Source organism: Macadamia integrifolia, chromosome 3 (genome assembly GCF_013358625.1).
Source record: "Macadamia integrifolia cultivar HAES 741 chromosome 3, SCU_Mint_v3, whole genome shotgun sequence".
Taxonomy (NCBI): Eukaryota; Viridiplantae; Streptophyta; class Magnoliopsida; order Proteales; family Proteaceae; genus Macadamia; species Macadamia integrifolia.
Window position 1 is genome coordinate 24459462 of NC_056559.1, and position 21103 is coordinate 24480564.

General features: G+C 40.7%; 3 protein-coding genes across 11 annotated transcripts; 1 reads left to right on the forward strand and 2 right to left on the reverse strand.

The window, feature by feature from the left end:
• On the forward strand, positions 1-1439 carry LOC122074791 (glyceraldehyde-3-phosphate dehydrogenase GAPCP1, chloroplastic-like). The gene is made up of 4 exons (XM_042639759.1): positions 1-160; positions 346-429; positions 765-854; positions 995-1439. The coding sequence occupies exons 1-4, from the start codon at positions 63-65 to the stop codon at positions 1047-1049; spliced, it is 327 nt and encodes a 108-aa protein (XP_042495693.1). The 5' UTR covers positions 1-62; the 3' UTR covers positions 1050-1439.
• A 1912-nt stretch (positions 1440-3351) lies between these two features.
• Positions 3352-20787, reverse strand: LOC122074670 (cytochrome P450 97B2, chloroplastic-like). Of its 9 annotated transcripts, none has more exons than XM_042639595.1 (11): positions 20209-20787; positions 19995-20052; positions 19778-19862; positions 19491-19652; positions 18366-18439; positions 18231-18292; positions 17819-18093; positions 10643-10750; positions 8780-8864; positions 6782-6921; positions 3352-6697 (listed from the first exon to the last, which is right to left on the reverse strand). In XM_042639595.1, exon 11 carries the CDS (start codon positions 5402-5404, stop codon positions 4469-4471), a length of 936 nt encoding a protein of 311 aa, XP_042495529.1. In that variant the 5' UTR covers positions 5405-6697; positions 6782-6921; positions 8780-8864; positions 10643-10750; positions 17819-18093; positions 18231-18292; positions 18366-18439; positions 19491-19652; positions 19778-19862; positions 19995-20052; positions 20209-20787; the 3' UTR covers positions 3352-4468. The 9 variants fall into 9 exon arrangements, with proteins under 9 accessions (XP_042495529.1, XP_042495533.1, XP_042495534.1 ...); XM_042639599.1 differs by having other exon boundaries at positions 19778-19888; XM_042639600.1 differs by lacking the exon at positions 19995-20052.
• Positions 20515-21066, reverse strand: LOC122074254 (pentatricopeptide repeat-containing protein At1g09820-like). The gene has a single exon (XM_042639097.1). It carries the CDS (start codon positions 21064-21066, stop codon positions 20515-20517), a length of 552 nt encoding a protein of 183 aa, XP_042495031.1.
• Positions 21067-21103: the final 37 nt, after the last annotated feature.

Consider the following 21103-nt stretch of genomic DNA (forward strand, 5'->3'; position numbering starts at 1 on the left):
TTGCTCTGGAATTGTAGGTTGTTGGAAAAGTTCTTCCAGGACTCAATGGCAAACTCACTGGGATGGCTTTCCGTGTCCCAACCTCAAATGTTTCGGTTGTGGACTTAACTTGTCGACTTGAGAAAACTGCTTCATATGAGGATGTGAAAGCAACGATAAAGTATGTTTACCTTACCCACTCACATTTCTCTGAATGTAGAAAATTTTGTCTGTTTGTGTTTGTTTCTAAAAATTTCCACTGTCCTTGACTGCTTTGTTCCTTTCTCTCTTTTTGGCTAATGTCTAGTCCCCCCATCTGATTTTTTTTTCCTGCACCTTCACAACTGACATCAAATCTAACCGCAGGCAGGCATCGGAGGGACCATTGAAAGGCATTCTTGGATATACAGATGAAGATGTTGTTTCTAATGATTTCGTTGGTGACTGTAGGTACGATAATCTATCTGCAATGATCGCAACCTAGGCATTTACAGTTCTTATTATGACAGCAATAACAATACTACTATGAGTCCACTTTGGGTGAATAAGAAGTTCCTCTCTAGCTCAGTTGGCAAGTTCTATTGCTACTTGTAGCAGACCCAGAATCAATTCCCACTTGACCCATCACGCTATACGTGCTTCCCTTTGTTGTGTAGGCCGTTAACCAATTATGTGGGAAAAAAAAATTATTGGGTGAATAGAGCTCAGCCCATGTCATCAGGGCAGGGTCTTATAGTTTTATTTGTTTTTCGTTTTTATATGGTTGGCCTTTTTTTTTCTTCCAGGTCAAGTATATTTGATGCAAAGGCTGGAATTGGACTAAGTTCCTCCTTCATGAAGCTTGTTTCTTGGTATGACAATGAATGGGGTTACAGGTATGTGCTCTTCTCTCTCTCTCTCTCTCTCACTCACTCACTCACTCACTCACTCACTCACACACACACACACACACACACACACACACTCACTTACTCTTGTTAATTGAAAATGAGAGTTTTCACTTGGGTTTATGCAGTAACCGAGTGTTGGACCTGATTGAGCACATGGCATTGGTAGCTGCTCAGAACTGAATGAGGTGTTTGGGCCACAGATTTTAGGTTCATTACCAGTTATGGTTAATGCTGCAGCTACAGCTACAGCTACTGCTACTGCTACTGCTGCTGAGATTTTAGTGGGGCCTATCTATTGTTGGAAGAGATTGGTGAATTATAGATTTTAATAGAGACAACAGTTTTGGACGGTCGAGTTTTTTGATGGAAGTTTTTTTTGGAGGGTTGAATTGAATAGCTGTTTATTACCTAAGGAGTTTGAGGGAGTAACTATGGCTAATGAGAAAACCAGAAATATAGCAGATGAGACGTCAAAAAAGATCTGTCTCAAATTCTTGACTTAAATAATGCAATTTCTTCAATGTAAGAGTTCAATTCAAGCAGATGTATTCGAGTGTTTTTAATTCTCTATATAAGCATATTGGATCTATGTAGTCAGCCCCATTTAGTTGGGATAAGGTTATGATTATTGTTTGCAAAAGTGATGTGGTCATTTGGATTGCTAGAGATCTAGGAATGGTCTTCACCATGTGTCAAATTTCAGGCTTAAAACTCAAGCAGGTTCCCTCCCAGTTATATCCATTCCCCTATTTGGTGGTCTGTGCATTGTCTTTTAAGTCCTTGATTTTCCAATGCTATGTTTTGCCACATGGTCAACCCCATTTGGCTTGAAACTTGACACGTGAGTAAGGAGAGGATCTTTGGGTCTACCTGTAGACAATTTCAACCCCATCCGACTTTGCCGCTTAGGGATGAAATTGAAGTGTCATTATTCCTCCTTGCCCCTCTATTGAAAGAAGTCCACAATGCATTTGGCACTATTCGTAGAGTCTCATCCGACCATAAAGCCTGTGGATTAAGAGATTCTCCCTTCACCATGGGTGAAAGGAAGCTCGATCCTTTTATAAATAATCAACTTTAGACGATAGTTTAAAACAAAAGGCTATAACTTGGTTCTGATAGAAGTTATCAAGTTCATAATATACATATATAGGTTGCTGCATTAACTTTGGAACCTGCAACAAATTGTTGATGCATGACTAAGGGCCTGTTTGATAACGTTTCTGCCATTTATGCTTCAAGAAACGGCAGAAACATAAATTTTCGTTTCTAAGTTATGTTTCTGGAAGTCGATAGTAACCAGCGAAAGAATGGCCACGAGTCATTTCTAGAAACGGCCTGCATCGTTTCTTGAATCATAAATGGGTAGAAATTTCAATTTCTATTTCTAAAAAACAAGTGAAAAGAAACAATTTTATCAAACTTTTTGTTCCGTTTTTTCCGTTTCTGTGTCCAGAAACGCGTTTCTTGAAACGTTATTAAACATGCCCTAGGTCTTTCATATATAAATACAAATTCTCTCCACAGAGTAATCAGAACAATGTGTGAGGTGGCTGAGCAGATCACCATCTCGTTAAATAGAGGATACATCAATGCCAAACGTCATGTACAAAATGACCTTTAAGAGTTCTCTCTTCGAATTGTCAATGCCTCGTCAGTGCCTTGTGCACAGTTGCCGAAGTTGTGCCATATAGGAATAACATATTCTATACCCAAATTCAATCATATACTTTTTTTTTTGCTATTCTATCTTAATGGATGCAACCTCTTCAAGCCGAAATTGTCACCATTAGACCAAGCTAGTGTTTGTTATTACCCTGTGTCCTTTTATTAGACATTTCCCTTGCAAATATTCAACCATGAATCTTCTTCAGTCACAAGAAGGAGAAATCCATCATTCCATAACTAATAGTACATGGGCTCTTCTTTTTCCTATTAATATACTAAATGAAAAACATATTATAGTAGAAGAGAGACGTATACCGTCAAAGCCAAATGAGATAAGCCAAGCTATGGGATCCCAACAAAAGAACTAAACAAGAATCAAACGATGATACATCAAAAGCTAGGGAAGGAGATACCAATTAATAAATTTTGACACATAAAGAAAAGGGGAATAGAAGAAACAATCATACAAGGATGATACATTAATGATACATCAAAAGCTAGGGAAGGATATACCAATTAATAAATTGTGACACATAAAGAAAAGAGGGAGAGAGGAAGCAATCATACAAGGATGATACATCAAGAAACTGATGTGGATAGAGATAAGGAGACGGTCCCAGCATGGACCAAGCTGACAATTAAATTCCCTTCTGATGATGGATCCCCATATGAAAAGGTTGATTGCCCAGATGGTCGGTCAGATCCTCTGGTCTATTGAGTAAACAATAATGCAAAAGCAATTATCAGTCTTAGGTTTGATTGGGCATTGGACTGTTTGGTTCTCATTCAATAAAAGCAATCGAGAAAAACCAACTACAGCAAAAAATTGATTACAACTAAGCAGAAAAGTTTATCTCAATGAACCAAATAATTAATGCTAAAAATCATAAAATACAATGGTAGTTAGTATTCAGGAAATGGCATGCCTATGAATCAAGAACTTGAGCATGGAGAAGAAGCACTAAAAACATTGTTATTCAAACAATCTCATCAGATCCAATTTCTCTAATTGCAGCATCAGCAGCAACAACGGAAGCATGAAAGTCAGGAGCAACCATAGTAGCCACAATTTCTGAACCACAGCTAGGAGCAACTACAGTACCAGTGCTTCTAGCAGCAAGGGAAGTATCACTCTTCGGATCAAATTCAGCTGGCCATGTCCATTCGATTTTTGTTTCCCCTAACAACAAAGTTTACAAAGGAACTTCTAGGCTTTTCTCACTCTTTCTTCACCTATTTCAGATGGATAATCTCCCTTGATCTCCTTTAGTATGGCCATTGGGAGGTCGGATAAGATAACACAGAGCATCTTTATAAGACACTTCTCCAAAGAATCAAAGAGATCCTTATCCGATTTATACTCCTGCTCTTGCTCTCGTATGAATTTACAAATGATTAAAAATTCAGTTACAATCAAACCCTTGTGCATTTTAGCCAACGAACCACCATCTTCTATATCAACAACATACCTCCAACCATCTCGACGATACTTCTCTCCTATGGCGTTGAGAGCATCCCTAAGAAGAACCCAACATGCATTCTGTTGCTCCAAATCGGATTCCTCAAAATTCTTCAATGAAGAGCAGCCCTTGAATTTAGGAGAGAGAAACTTAGAACGGAACCAGTTGTTGGGATTGTCCCCTTGTGCCCACAAGGATTTTACTGACGTCCATCTTGTTTCATCATCCATGCTTGGATTATCAATAATCTTCTGGTAGACATAATAGATAATTTCAAATGACTCTTCTAAGCTGTTCATTAGTGATTCTCTACGGGGAGATGGCATCAATTCTGTAATTCCTGAAAGAACCAAGACTGATACACACGAAACTCTATACTGATAGCTGAGATTTTGACGATTTAAATAATGTTCCCCTGTAGCTTCTAACTTTCTTCTAAAGAGGGCACATTCTTTAGAAGCATGCTGCCATTTAGTCATTAGTTGGATGAGATAGAGTTGGATGGTCCCTCTTATATGTATTTGTCCATCTTATTACATCTTTTATGGCCATTTTCATTATCCAATTATTGTATGGGCTAGCATTCCAAAGCGATGATAATGCTTGGTTTCCCCCTATATTTGTCACCAAACAAGGCATTTCTTCAATACCCTCTATGCACTGATGGAAGATGTGAAAAAAGACTTTCATAACAGTGAATATTGGGATCCCAATGATGCTGCTACATGTATACAATACAATTTGGGTGTGTATAAGCACATCTATAATGAAGTCCCTGGCAACAAAAAGGACATTATGGAGTTTTTTGTTGGGGAACCTAAAAGATAAGGTCTTCATCAACTTCAGATATTCTAATTCTCGTTCTGGATGATAATCATTTTTGTGTGCCCAGACCTGTTCTTTCATTTTACTGTGACGGACTAATGAAAACCATCTTCGGATGATGCAAATAGTCCCCACTACAATTGTTAGAAGTTGAGCCACAATCACCACCAAAATTGACCATTTGTAGTCAGAAACACAACTGCATGATAAACTCACTTTTTTAAAGGCAAATGACCTTACCATGGCTTGTAAAACAACTACTGAAGAAAGGGTACATAATAACACAAAATTGTGATGATGTGAAGTTTCAGATGTCCATATTTGAGGGTTTCCTGAATAGTTGATTATATGGAGGTTCACTAATAGTTTCCTTAATCCTTGCTGACCCTTTGCATCATCTATAGCATGAGACATCAGACACCCTATATAAGGTCTAGAGCACTCTATTTGTCCTCTAAACCCTAGGGCAGATGACCACAGCAACAAAAGCAACACCAAGATGCAGATTATTATGATGATGTGTTCTATTGTGAAGGCAAAGATCACACCTGTGCCCATTTGTACACACACATTAACAACCATAGTAATCACCACCACCCTCAATGCTGCCAAGTTGCTGTAGCGCTAAGATGTGCCCATTTTCCCCAGGGAGGGCATAAGAAACCCAAGTGAAGTGCACAACAATGCAGTGCCAGTGAGCTTGGAGAACTGATCCTCAGCTCTAGGCATGGATGTGGTAAGATCAAGTGGTATTTTTGTGGCTACTGCTAGCACCGTAATGGTGAGTGTGCTCATAGAGAACAATTTACATGGTATATATGGATGTTTTCGAATGAATAATCCATACACCAAATCAAAAGACATGCTGAAGAAACATACCAATGTTGCAACTGCGATGTAGAGGCCAATCAAAGGAACAGGTGCAGCATACAATATGTTGTTGCCAGTTTTCCATCCACACACCCTGCTCCTCCCATTTTTCTTCTTCTCCTTCTTCCTTAAACAATGGGCATTACATGTATGTAACTGAAATTGTTGAAGCAACAATCTTTTCTTTTATGGTTCTTCAAGTTGAGAAACCTTTACGTATGCATCCATTTTAACAGGCAGGTGGGGGCAACAGGAAAATAAAGTTTGATACTCACTTGTATATCAGAAGCCTGAATCATTGAATGGCTAAGACAAGATGTTAGCTTAGATATGCATTTAGACTAGAAAATTTTAATTCATAAAATAATGCAAATCTTGCAATTTTAGTCTCATTAGGTCTTTTTTAGAGTGATTCTCACTTCTCAGGTCGCAGCTTTTGAAATTTAAAGGGTGACGGGTCATGATTCCTTTGTCTAAGGTAATGGAATACAGATGGAGCAAAAGTACAAGGATCATATGCTTATACAAGGAAGGAATCCCAATTTTTCTTTTTTCTTTTTTTCCTTTTCCATGCAGAATCCCACCTTAGCCCTTAGGGGAGATATCCTATATTGGCTGCCAAAGGAAAGAATTAAGAAACTTCCAGAACAACAGGCTCTGGCAGTTATAGCCTGTAGGAGGAAGAGAGGTAAACAACTTTTGATTACGTGTGCTGGTCTGTAACCAGTAAATGAGGATTACAACAATTAGTGGCAATAATATGATTGCAACACTCCTACATTTCAATCAATGACGTCTCTTTCTCAATCTGCACCACAGACCACTCTTAGTATGAATTGTTGCACCTGTAACGAGTTCTACCGATTCGGGAGATCCTTTCAGCTCCACATCAAATTTCTGTAACAATTGTGCCAAAGCCACAGTTGATTCCAAGAGTGCAAATTGGTCTCCGACGCATTTACGTGGTCCCCCTCCAAAAGGTAAGAAAGCAAAATCTTATATGATCTGACAAATTCCAATGTACAAGAAATAGTGAGTAGTAAACATTTAATTGTACAAAAAGGATATTCTAGAAGAGTAAAAAATGACCTTGTTAGGGTACATTGCTCCCGGGCTCCGGCCTGGATCAAAACCTGCCCATCCTTCAATTCCTTCACTTTTAAGAACCTCTCTGGTTCAAAGTCATGGGGTTGGTCCCAAAAAAAGGGAGATATATGAAGGTTATACACCTGAACCAGAAAAGGAGTTTCAACCTTATCAAGGAAGGAAAAAGAGGAGGGGTGGAAGGGACAACAAAGGTGAAAAGGAAGGAAAGGGAAAAGAAAAAGCAGCAGAAGCTGAAAGAACATCACGCGAGCAGAGGTGCTGTCTGGAAAGTAATCAATCACTTCTCAATGGACAGTAATAGAAGTGTATACTAAACTAAACCGGCCATACACAGATGAATGAAATCCAATTATTATCTCTATTTAAATTTCATGTGATATTCTTTCCCCTAATTGTAAGGCTTTTTTATTTATAAAAAGAACAGGAAAAAAGAAGGCATGACTAAACTTGAAACAGTTTCCAGTACACCTGGCTACATCTGCCACACGCATTTCAGTTACAGACATCCAATCAACATCATAGTATAGTCATGGGCTAAATTTGATACCAAAATGACTTCACATTATCATTCTTTACTAATGTCAACTAGGCTTGTGACTGGTTGAAGAACAGTGATCATTAGAAACACAAGGACAATAAACACACATGGTGAGCCCTAGGGAAATTTCAGTTTCGGGGTTGATACTATCCTTCCTTTATTTTTATTTTTTATTTTTTTTTCATTTTTTTAATAAATGGTGACGGATAAGTTTGGGGCTTTGGGAACTTGTTCATAGTTTTAAATCCTAGGCCCTCCAAGGGCGTCTTTTTACTTCTCATTCCCCTCTTTTTTGTTCTTTCAGTAAATTTCCGTTTCCTGATTGGAAAAGAGAGGAAAAATAAAAAAAATAAAGAAGAAAAACATAGAAATCTACCCTTTTCAGAAGATTATATACTTTTGTTCAGTTTAAGCATGCCGGTTAAGACAAATTATCTCTATTTAGGGGTTTGAAGCTACAGAAATCTCTTCATCATGTATCTTTGGCTTACATTATCACCAAACAGCAATCATAGTAGCTTATTCTGCAAACGGATTGAACCAAACTATTAATCTTGGAAAGTACAGCTCTGTTTCATGCAGGGAGAATGAAATGGATCAAAATTCCTTTAGAGCAACCTTTTTTCATTAAAAAATAAAATAAAATTAAGGATGGTGATTCTACTTCAGCAGACATGAATGGGGAGTTAAAATCAGCCATCCAGACCTAGATTTGAAAGAGGTGAGGGGTTTCAAAGATTTCAGAAATGGAATAAAACTGGAATTCTCAGGCTGGTTCTAAATACTTCTTTCCTAATAATAAACTTAATAAGAAAGAATTCAAACCTGACATAGGAACTATGAAAGTAACAAAATAAAGTTGCCTAGTTTCCCTAATTTGAAAATTGTCATAAAAAAGAAAATGAGACAAATCCAAATAGCTAATAAATGAAATAAAATTTCATACCAATAAGATTTAAAGTTACAAGGGTCTAATGGATGGGCTAGGCAGAACTGCTATCTCAGGTCTAACAGTTACATGCGTTAGCTCTTGCCAAGCAAGATCAGAGTCCTGGGCTCAATAAGCACTGGCTCAAACCCACTAAAGCAACCACTTCTGGTCCTTAAAAGGCAGCAATCTATAAACCATGTTTACTTGGCACAACAACTGAGGATGCGTCAATCAGGCAGAAGCTAGGATGCCCGAAGTAGAGCTCCTAAAACTGGGGGAAAAAAGGCCCTCTTAAACCCTTTTTCCATCCCAGCAAAAACTCAGGCATGGCCAGTCTGGTCAAAAGCCATCACATACCAAGTTACAGGATCTAGTACCAAAAAACCTCTAGAACAATTGCTCTGCTTGATGATCAAGTCAAAATTTTAAGGCTTAGTTGTAGCTTAGTTGTAGGCTGAAGTCTAAAGCCTGGAATGCAAACATAAACTCATTAAGGATACATAACACATACCTCTTCTCCTCTGCTTCCAAGTGTCAAGATCAGCAGGTATAAGCCCTTTCCCCATTATTGGTTCTAGGATGTCAGCAAGGACTCCCTAATTAAAAATACGACGACTCTGATGGGGAAAAAAGAATATATTAAATGATGTGCAACAAAATGTAATGGTTACAATAATGAAGACAAAACTAAAGTTCTTGTATTTGAACATGGTTACCATTCTACAACCTTTATTACCACTAAGAAACTGACTTCATCATAATTGAGCAGATCAACTCATTAGATGTCTATACAGTTTTATCCTTATCATTGGCACAAGGCAGAATTGATAGGACAGTTCAATATCATATAGATGAGGCAGAGATGAAAGCAGATTCAACAAAGGCCTTAACGGACTCTGATTCTTTATATATGATATTACACAAATATACCCTCATGCGATTTCTCATAGTAGTTTTTACTATTTAAATGACCAAAAAGCATCAATCTAAACAAAACTTACCTGTTTTATAATGTTACTCACTATCTAGAAGAATAAATATTCTAAAATCATGACACCTTAATCAATACTTGTTTCTCACAAATAACTACGAAGAAACAAATTGCAAGAAGAATGATCAAATTTTACAGAATCAAGGATCCGATCAAGGGGCACTGTGGAGGCTAAATTAATTAAATTTAGATGAGGTTTTTCAGGTACCTCAAGTGAAGATTGCTTCACTATGATGTCGATGCAGAGGACAAGCTGCCTCTCTGCTGTTTAAGCATAGCTACGTGGATTTATTGAGGCAAAGATCAGATTCTCTTCTAATTTTAATGGATTCCCAGTTCAAGTTTTTTCATCTTCTTCTCTTTCGTTTGTTCTTCTTTTAGCTTCAGGTTCAAGTCCTGCAGAGCCACTTCTTCCATAACAATCGATCAGGTCAGACCTTCAAGGTGTGAAATTATTTGGAGGATGATATCTGTTAACTTGCTGGCAGAGGAGTTGGCCAGGGATGCTCTTAGACAATCCATGTATTTGGGCACTTACCTCTAGATCTAGTCCCTCATTTTGGGCTTGGCTTAGGCCTCTTGATGTTGTTTTACTCTTAACTGTTGTACTTTAGCTATCCTTATTAGTAACTTCTGTTGCTTAAAAGGATTATATTCTTCTCTTTTGTTTTAAGTTCTGTACAGAATCAACATAAAAGTGGTCTATTGATTGTTATGATTCCCTTGGCGCCATGACAGCTTGCGCTTTCATCTTAGTCACTGTAAGAAACAGCCCTAAACCAATTTGATTGCTACCTTTTAACCCACAAACCTTTCCCTTCTCTCCCATGACAACTTGCGCTTTCATCTTAGTCACTGTAAGAATCAAATGTTTTTCCTTCCCATTTCCAGCAATTCCTCTGATATCACCTTCCCCCCTTTCTAATCTAACCATTGTGAACAAATAAATGAAAATACACTTCTATTCCTAGTTTTCCTTCACTTTTTTTAAGCTAAAAATCTTCTCCGATTTGGAAAAATCTTGGAGGTTTCGGTGGTCCCCGAAATGAAACCCAATACTACCAAAATTTCGGCCCAAATCTTGGTTTCAGCCCTGTCCGAAACCCGAGATTTCCAACCTTGGAAACATGTCACATGAATTCAGTATGCCAAAGTGAAACACTGGCATCATTTTGAATAGCCACATGTTTAACTGTGTATAAACAGGTTCCTGAGCCACAGTAAAGTGTTACCTCAACAGCCCAGACCATGTTTCTTCATGATATAAAACCGTTTCTAATCATTGTAAGTTCGAAATTGGAATCTTAAGAGAAAAGAAATGACAGAAGCATGCCCATACTAATACTAATCACAACAGAAGAGTGTTTAACTGTTAATGCATACCTTGTCATATGAAAATGCATTTTCACGTAAAATATGTCTTGCAACAATGGGGTCTGATACAACAACAAATGACTTTGGTCCAAAAGCAAGTTTGTAAACTGCACCATGCTGCCAAAACATAAATAAACAAGTAAGGAAACTTGATAATATTGAAAGTCAAGAAGCATATGACTTCAATAAACACAACAGGCATATGGATGCAGAGCAGCATGAGTGAGGAAAAATGGGGTAATGACTTTATTTAAACAACAATAACAGTTAAGGCGGAGCACACAGCCCCAGATGTTGTTATATATGACATTGAGTTATCCCATTATAATCTATAATAAATTTTCCAATATCTAAACAATATTCAATGTAACCAAGTGGTACAAGTAGCAATACAGAGAATAGGTGATAGTAAACACCTCCAGGAACCAATCGTAAAGTGAGAAGAAAAAAGGCCGGCTAAACAGATCAGATACAGCGCCTTCAGCCACCGGCATCGTTCCTAGACTCCCTCCACTTAACAGATTAGTAAGAAGGTTGCTCGCATTGTCAAATAAATTTCTTCTCGGTTTCTTTTCTTCGGTACTAGTTGATTGGCATCTACAGTAAGATAAATTCTTTTTGACTGATTACTGTTTCAAATCTAAGCAACCAATTCCAGCTATTCCTTACAGAATTAATTGAAAGAACAAATTCATTCATAAATTCAAAGGATTTTGACTTAGCGATTGGATAAGACGAAGAGATAGAAGCGAGTGAAAAGAAAAACCTGATCTGAAGGCTCTTCTTCCGAAATTTCAAATGGTTTGTAGTAGTAGCTGAGCGTAAATTTGCGGTTTTGGAGACACCCAGAAGCGAAACTTCATCCCTTTGGAAACCACCATTAACGAGCACAGGGTGCTGTAACAGAGCAGTTGCCATGGCGGATTGACTGATCGAAATTGAATAAAAAAAATAAAATGAGAGATTTAAGAACACAGAGATTCTCTCATGCTCTACTAGTAGTTGAAGTGGTGACAGCACTGACGGCTTTCTTTCTGGGTTGGCACAAAGTACTGTATCAGGGATATCGCAAAATGCAAAGCTTTGTAAGAAAAAGATGATCTTCACCAAAAAAAAAAAAAAAGATGACTTTTAGAAGTTTGGCATTTGGCACGTCTGCCTCCACCACCCCCTCGACCTTTACCCTTTTTTTGCCCCCTTATCAGCCTCGAATGCTATTTACCGGGGAAAAAAACAAAAAATCAGCCTTCATTGCGGAAAAAGATCCACTCATTCAAGGGCTGAGAAGGTTTGATATGCATCTCAACACTTGCCACTATTTGGTGATGTCCATCCAAACCCCCTCTGAGACCTTGGATGGTTGTCGGAGGAGAATTGAAAGGTCAAGTCCTTGGAGGGTATCTCGATCCTATATGCTTGGGTATTTTAAGTTGGGGAGAATTACAAGATTACCCACTTTTGGGTTTCCCTTTACAAAATTACCCACAAAAACTTTTGGTCAACAAAAATATCCAAAATTAGGTTTGGGTTACAAAAGGGAGAATTACATGATTACCCACTTTTGGGTTTCCCTTTACAAAATTACCCACAAAAAGTTTTGATCAACAAAAATACCCAAAATTAGGTTTGGGTTTACAAAACTACCCAAAACAGTGATTCTCCTTCATCTGCCTATTTGTTTTGTCATTTTTACCCCTGGCCAAGGTTGTAGCACGGCCTGATGGAGGCCGAGGTGGCAGCCCGGCCTGATGGAAGCCGAGGTGATAGCGCGGCTGACGGAGGCCGAGGTGGAGCACGGCCTGATGGAGGCCTAGATTCAACATGGCTTTACGAAGGCAGAGGTGGAGCGCGGCCTGATGGAGGCCGAGATGGAGCGCGGCCTGATGGAGGCCGAGGTGGAGCGCGGCCTGATGGAGGCCGAGGTGGAAGCGCGGCCTGATGGAGGCCTAGGTTCAGCACGGCTTTACGGAGGCAGATGTGGAGCGCGGGCTACCACCTCGGCCTCAAACAGGCCGCGCTACCACCTCGGCTTCCATCAGGCCGGGCTTCCACCTCGGCCTCCATCAGGCCGTGCTACAATCTCGGCCTCCATCAGGCCGGCCTTTATGTTCAAGGTCCTTAAGTCGCCAAACTTAGGTATGGTCTTGTGGTGCCGAGCTTGAGCTCGGTATTAGATGCTGCCGAGCTCAGGCCAGTCTTTGTGCCTTATTGGTTAAGGTCTTTGAGTTGCCAAACTTGGGCCTGTTCTTGTGGTGCCCAGCTTGAGCTCGGTCTTAGTTGCTGCCGATCAGGGGCCCGGTTTTTGTGCCTTATTGGTTAAGGTCTTTGAGTCACCAAACTTGGGTCTGGTCTTATGGTGCCGAGCTTGAGCTCGGTCTTAGATTCTTCCGAGCTCATTCCAGGCAATGTGCCTTACTGGTTAAGGTCTTTGAGTCGCAAAACTAGGGTCTGGTCTTATGGTGCCGAGCTTGTGCTCGGTCTTAGATTCTGCCGAGTTGTACTCAATCTTAGAAAGTTCAGATATTTGAGAGAAGCTTCATAGTATATTGATGTGTGGTATGCACTTGGGACAAATACATTGCTCCAAAATAGATTCTAATCTGCTCCATGATAAAAACTGAATAACTGCTAAGGTGCTGATTGTATAAAATCTTCAAAGCTAACACCCAATCGATGGGATTTCAATGCAATCTACTGAAAAAATTGTCTACTTGTAATTTTTTTTTAGATTTTCCACATTCCATGCCCTTGGTATAGTTGTACCCCCCTGAGTCTACAAGTGGTATGTGCCGAGGCGCACCACTTTGGAGACTATGTACAGGCCTTCCCAATTCGCGCTGAGCTTGCCTTCACTTCTTGGGCCCGCCGCTGCTGCTTTCCTGAGGACCATGTCCTGAACTACGAATCCCTGTGGCTTGACCCTCCGGTTGTGATACTGTCGGACTTTTTGCTTGTAGGTTTCATTTCGAACAAGTGCTTCTTCCCGAACTTCGTCTATGAAGATGGCGTTTGCTTGGAGCCCAGCTTCGTTCTGTGAGGGTTCGAACACTGCTGATCGGAACGAGGCTTGGGTTACCTCCACATTGGTTAACGCTTCAATCCCATATGCCAACCGGAACGGTGTCTCTCCTGTGGGGTCCGAGCTGAAGTGCAATAAGCCCAAAGTACACAGAGTAGCTGATCTGCCCAGTTCTTCTTCTCCCAGTCCAACCTCTTCTTTATTCCATCTTGAAGTATGTGGTTGGATTTTTCTGCCTGACCGTTCAATTGCGGGTGTGCTACAGTGGCGTTTCAGAGTTCAATATTAAAGTTAATGCAGAAAAGCCTGAATTTCCAATTGTCGAATTGTCGACCATTATCCGTGACGAACACCTTTGGGACACCATAGCAGAATATTACGTCATCCCTAATGAACTTCTCCACTGCCTGCTCAGTGATCTGGCCAGGGGATGTGCTTCCACCCATTTACTCAAGTAGTCAATAGCGACAATTAAGAATTGAACTCCCCCTTTTCCCTTCTTGAATTGTCCTAGAATATCCACTCCCCACATTACGAATGGGATCGGGCAGATCACTGAACTAAGTTCTGTAGCCGGGACGTGTGGTATTGGGGCGTGTACCTGACACTTGAAGCACTGCCGTACAAACTTCATTGCATCTCTTTGCATGTTTGGCCAGTAGAATCCTTGGTGTAGTACCTTGTAGGCCAGTGCTCTACCCCTGATGTGTCCCCCACAAATCCCTGCGTGGACATCGCGAAGTCTCTTCAGCTCGGCTCGGGGGCAGGCACTTCAGCAGGGGCCAGGATATTGCCCTTTTGTAAAGCACTCCACCCTGGAGGGTGTATTTGGATGCTCTCCTTTTGACTGTCCTTGCTTCTGTTTGATCTCCTGGGAGATGTCCGTCACGTAAATAGACCACGATGGGATCCATCCAGCTCGGTTCAGCTCTTTGCGTTATGCTGCACAGCAATTCTTGAGCATAGGTAGGTTGGTCTAGCACTTCAAAATGTACCGAGCTTGCAGTCAGCGAGGTCAGCTGTAGCTAGTTTGGAGAGGGCGTTTGCCATTGCATTTTCCTGCCGCGGGATCTGTACCATCACGAACGTGCCAAAGCTAGTCACCAGGCGACGTACTTCCTTCAAATACTTGGCCATTCTTTCTTCTTTGGCCTCGTATTGGCCATTGACTTCGTTCACGATTAGCTGGAAGTCACTATGTGCGACCAGGTCGTCTATCATTAACACCTTTGCCAGTTTGATTCCTGCAATTAGGGCTTCATACTCTGCTTCATTGTTTGTTACGGGGAATGCAAATCTAAGGGCGTAATGTATCATGAATTCCTCAGGGCTTTTCAGCACAAGTCCTGCGTCGCTCCTTGCTATGGTGCTGGATCCATCAACAAAGAGCTCCCACTTTCTGTTTGGCTCGGCCTTAGGTGCTGCCGCTTCTTCGGTTTGGGTACATTCCACCAAAAAGTCAGCTAGCTGGCCCTTGATCGTGCTTCTTGGTTGGAATTCAATGTTGTGCTCACTTAACTCAACAGCCCAACTTACCATACGTCCTGCTACGCTGGGGCTGTGAAGTGACTTTCTCAGCGGTTGATTAGTTAATACAGCAATGGCGTGTGCTTGGAAGTAGGGCCTCAGCTTTCTGGCTGTCACGACCAGTGCCAGTGCAAGCTTCTCAATCTTTTGGTACCTTGTCTCCGCTTCCAGGAGCACATGACGACTCACATAGTTGATGGGCTTTTGGGTCTTTGCCTCTTCTCTGACGAGGACTGCTCTAACGGCTACTGTGAAGGTTGCGAGGTAAAGCTGTAGTTCCTCTCCGGGCTCTGGCCGGCTTAGCAGAGGGGGCCAGGTTAGGCAGGCCTTGATTTCATTGAAAGCCGCTTCGCATTCCTCTGTCCAGCGAAATTGTTGTTGGCCTTTTCCTCCTTTTAGTAGCTTGAATAACGGAAGGCACCTATCGCCAGCTCGGGACAAGAACCTATTAAGTGCAGCCAGGCACCCGGTCAGTTTCTGCACTTTTCGAATGTTTCTTGGTGGACGCATCTCGTGAATGGCCTCAATTTTTGAGGGGTTTGCCTCTATCCCCCTTTGTGACACTAGAAAACCAAAGAATTTCCCAAAGGTTACTCCAAATGCACACTTGGTGGGATTTAGTCTCATCTGGTTCTTCCGCAGGACATCGAAAGCCTCCTTCAGATCTAGCACATGATCAGTGCCTTTCGTGCTCTTGACCAGCATATCATCAACGTAAACTTCCATATTCCTCCCGATCTGGCTTCGGAACATCGTATTCACCATCCTCTGGTAAGTGGCTCCAGCATTCTTTAGGCCAAAAGGCATTGCAGTGTAGCAATAGTTACCCTGAGTGGTGAGGAAAGCAGTTTTCTCCTCAGCTTCCAACTTCATCTTTATCTGGTTGTAGCCGGAATATGCATCCATGAAGGTCAGCATCTCATGGACAGCAGTCGAGTCTATGAGGGAGCCAATCCGGGGCAAAGGGTAGCAGTCTTTAGGACAAGCCTTGTTCAGGTCGGTGTAGTCTACGCATATCCTCCACTTCCTGTTAGACTTTGGAACCATGACCACATTGGCTAACCAGGTCGGGTACTTTACATCCCTCACAAACCCCGCGGCTAGGAGTTTGTCAACCTCCTCGTTGATGATGGTATTCCTCTCAGTCGCGAAGTTCCTGCACTTCTGCTGGACAGGCTTGAAGCTAGGGTTAATGTCCAGACTGTGCTCGGCTATGGTCCTGCAGATGCCTGGCATATCAAAAGCTTTCCACGCGAAAATATCAAAGTTCTCGCAGAAAGTTCAAGACTTCTTCGTGGCGTTGGGAGCTCAGCAGCGCTCAGAGCTGAACTGTTCTAAACGGCTCCGCCTCAGTGATTAGGATGGTAAGCAGCTGTTCCACTGGCTCGGTTCGGGCCAGGAGGCATTCATCTCTGCAATCAACAACTTCTACCATACATGCTAGGCCCGAGCACGATTTTTTGACAGATTTTATTAAGTTGGCATAGCATTCCCAGGATTCCTTCTGGCTGGACTTGCATTCTCCGACTCTATTGCTGGTTGGGAATTTGACCTTCATGTGCCTAGTGGACACAATCACCCCAAGACCATTGAGACCAGGTCGGCCAAGGATTGCATTGTAGGGTGAGGCGATCTTGGCGACCATGAAAGAGACCATGGTTGTGGCTGTCTGAGCTTCTTGTCCGATGGTTACAGGTAGGTCAACAACTCCCTCTAGCTCAGCTGGCATGCTTGAGAATCCGTACAAGGGTCCTGGGGCTGGTTTTAAAGCCCTGATGCCAAGCCCTAGTTTTATGAAGGCTTCGTATGACATGAGGTCAACGAAGGCTCCCTTGTCTACTAGGACCCTGTGGAAAGGGTGGTTGGCCACCACTAATTGAATCACAACAGCGTCGTTGTGAGGCCAATTCAACTCTTCCAGATCTTTGTCAGAGAAAGTAATGGGTGGATCCGTTTTGAGGGCTTTGACAGGTTGTTCCATGACGCATACGAACCGCGTGTGTGCCAGACAAGCTGGCATGCTAGAGAGGATCTAGGTCTGGGAAAGGGTGTCAACTGGTACAATATTTGATATTCGATATTGTATATAGACCAAGAAGCACTCTGAAATCATACTGAACCGAGAAAAATACCTACTTTTCAATAAGAATATGGTACCAGATTGGTATGGTTTTGACACTATTTTTATTCGGTATAAATATGATTTCGGCACCATATGCTATCCTTCTTCCGGATATAGCATTGCCAAAAGTGGAGGCAAAGTCATTTTTTTGTATTGTTTTTGTTTTACCGTCTAGATTGACTCTGTACATCATTTCATTATTAGTAATTCATTACTTTGCTGATCTTTTCCTGATTTGCCATGAGTTTAAATGTTGAGGAGCAGATCAAAATTTTCCTTTGAAGATGAAGTACAAACAAACACAGTAGTAACTTGTGTACCTCACCTGTAATACAGTTACTTCCATGGCCAAAGATGAATAAGAATAGTCCCCTGCAGACAAAAGGATCACGATGAACACTTACACGCAAGTTTAGCAATGGACATTCCCACCATATAATTGCAATTCTGCCTGTAAACATAACTTTATTCTGTGGATAGATAATGGAAATATTTATAAGAACCAACTTAAAGGGACCTAGACTTCTTGATGAGATAAAGATATCGCCCAAGGACCCAACATGATCCTTATGCAATGCATAGAACGAAGAGTTTCTTGACTTTCTTTCACTGTCACCTCATCCCAACCATTTGCCACTGCAGTGTCAAGCCCTTTGATAATTGCCTTCAGTCCAGCTCTACTATGATAGAGCCTGCTATAGAGGAAACCTGTAAAGATAAACTGTGCCGCCCATCTATTGCTGGTTCTTTCTTAAACATATCTTCACCATTTATGGCCTCAAACTTGAACATCTGCATTAAGGGCCAGAATATCAATAGCCCCAGGCCAGAACTTAAGTTGGTCCTGGAAGTATGATGGATGTACCAAAGTGTCCACATAAATATGGCGACATTGAAAGTTGTTTGGTAGTTCAGTTTCATAAGCTTACATGAGTCACGTCTGCAACCTTCACCTCAAATTGCGCATTCTTCAGATGATAACGGAAGTCCACTGAAAGAAGATAAAAAGGGCAGTTAGAGAGAAAACATAGCTTGCGAAAAGTTTCCAGGATTAACATCTATACCACACGTAAGGTCTTTTCCATTGTTGAGGAGCATGCTTTAGTGTGCAAACAAAGAGCTGAGCCCATTCCTGACCCTGAAAGCAAAAGAGGGACCAACCACTCCATTGAATATGAAACGAAGTTAACAAATATCATAAAACATAAAATCGAAAAGAGATTTAAATCCTGCAATAGATGAGAAAAAAAAAATCTGTAGACTCAACTATCTAAAAATGTAAAGAAAGCAACAAGAATGTAGAAGGCAACCCAAGTGATATGCCTTCCATTTGGTGAGAGCAATGGTAAAGATTTTCTGTACATAACTCAACCCTTACCACACTCCTAAATAGAGAACCTGATTATAACATCAAGATTTCTGGACAATTCCCTCAGCAGTAAAGTTAAAAAGAAGTGACAGCTGAAAGAGATCACCCCATCAAATAAACCTGGTTATTTACCTATTATTTTCACCCCCTTTGCGGCAAACTCAACTGAAAAGATCATGCCATTGAATAAACCCAATTTTATAAAATTTATGTACAATAATGGCTCTGTTCTTCTCTTCACAAACACTATACTCAGGATCAATGCCTACTAACACATTTCAGCCAACGAGTTACAGCTTGTACACTCAACCAAAATATCTATACATCCAACTGTTACCTACTTGTGAGGGACCAAATCCTAAAAGACCAGAAAAAGATTACTCCAAAATGAACGTTTGTAGAAGACGCCAGAAGAATTTATATTTTCATCCAAATGTGTGCTCGCCTGGCATGCCTGGCCACTGCCATGGCTCAACTTTGCACCATGACAACGATAGTCTCTACCAACATGAATTGCAGTTGGTTCCAGAAAACTAGTTCCAAAATTAAACAGAGAAAAAGTGAGGAATATGTAGACAAGCACTCAAAAACAATAACAGGACTCCAGTGGCATCAAGTATCTTAAGGAAGTCTCGCAATATTTACCTTCAATTGATTAGCAGTGACATGCATACCCATGGTAGATTAATTGATAAGGCAAATATGACAATCAATTTCGGAACAACAAACAAATTTAAAAAGAAAATATATATATATATATATTGACAATAGATGAATGTACAACTTAAGAAAATCCAATATAGAAATTAAAGGGAATCACTTGTGGCAAGCTATGTCTTCAGCGAATGCAAAACCAAAGTGTGGTTCCGCTTGTCTCAAGAATAAACTGGAACACTGGTGAGCTACATTTGGTGATTACACCATTTTTTCCATCAGCTTTTTACAGCAGCCAGCGGTTTTGCATGGCCAGCATCTATATCTCCTGTAAGAGTGAGAAACGAAAGTGTACAAATTAAACGACATGGGGAAAAAAGAGAGAGTACCATGCAGAAGTTGCGACAGAAATTCCATTAACCTAATGAGTTAGAGAGAGACAGAGAGAGATACCATAAAAATCCAGCACTCCACAGTTCACCATAAACCTGGGACATCTATGTCTTACGGTTAGCCAACTTCTTAGCTGGTGGACAGCCTGATTTATCGAACAAAAAACGCAATCTAATAAGAAACTTTGGAGTCAGTACAAAATCATTGGAGAACAACAAAGATAGATAACATGTTGGACAACATAGATCTGGTTAATATACATAGGGTCAGGACATACATTTAATTTGTAACTGGTGGAACCAGCTGAGTTAATCGTATCTTCATGAATATTTGGTCTGGATACCAGTATACCACACAACATAGAAGTCATGTTATTTGATAACAAAATGACCAAAAATAATATTATGCAAATTCAGGGAATCAGTCCCGACAGAAAAGGAAGTAGAAAAGATTCAATTTTTCTGCAAGTAGAGAATAGGTATATGTGATACCTGTTTTTCATGTGAACATCTTCTAGGGAAACTTTATGAAGACCAATCCAACCTGGTTGACCTTGAATCCACCAGCAATAAAAAGAGCGACTTCACAAAAGATCAGTTTTCTAGTCTTTCAGCCTGTTATTGTAGCAACATAAGTTTCTCTGCTGATTTGTTGCCAATCACAAGTTCAATAGCTTTCATGGCCTTGGGAAATCTCTTTATCCAGCCTTTAGAAATAGCTCGATTTAGAATATCAGCAGATACCATATCTGGCTCAGGTCCGTTTACTGCCATCTCTTTCAATAGCAAGAAAATCTCTCACAATTTGCCATTTTGAAACATGGCATTCAATAAGGTATTGTATATGACGATACTTGGCTTAACCCCAGCCTCTACCATCTGGTCCCGCAGGTGGAGGGCAACTGATACCTTCCCTTCTTTACAAAGGCTATAGATAAAGGACCCATATGTAACCAAATCCGGCTGCATTCCCTGATTATGCATATCCCTTAACAACTGTTTCACCATCAAATCATCTCCTTCGTGTATGAAAGAGTTTATAAGAATATTGTATGAAATTGTATCAGGAGAAGGTCCATTGCTTTTAAGGACCCTACAAATCCGATATGCAGCTCCAAGTAACCCATTCTTGCAAAGGTTGTCCAAAAGAACATTGTAAGTGACTATTGTAGGAGTGGGGCCATTGCAGATCATACTCTCCAAAAGCTTAGTACAGTCAGAGAACTTCTGCATTTTACAGAAATACCGAATCAGACAAGTTGAACTAATTATATTAAGCTTAAAATCTTCAAATTCCATATGATACAAGACCCTTCGAAGCATTGCAGAATCTCCCAGCTTGCTAGCCATGGACATAATTGTGTAAAAGGAAACCAAGTCAGGCCTA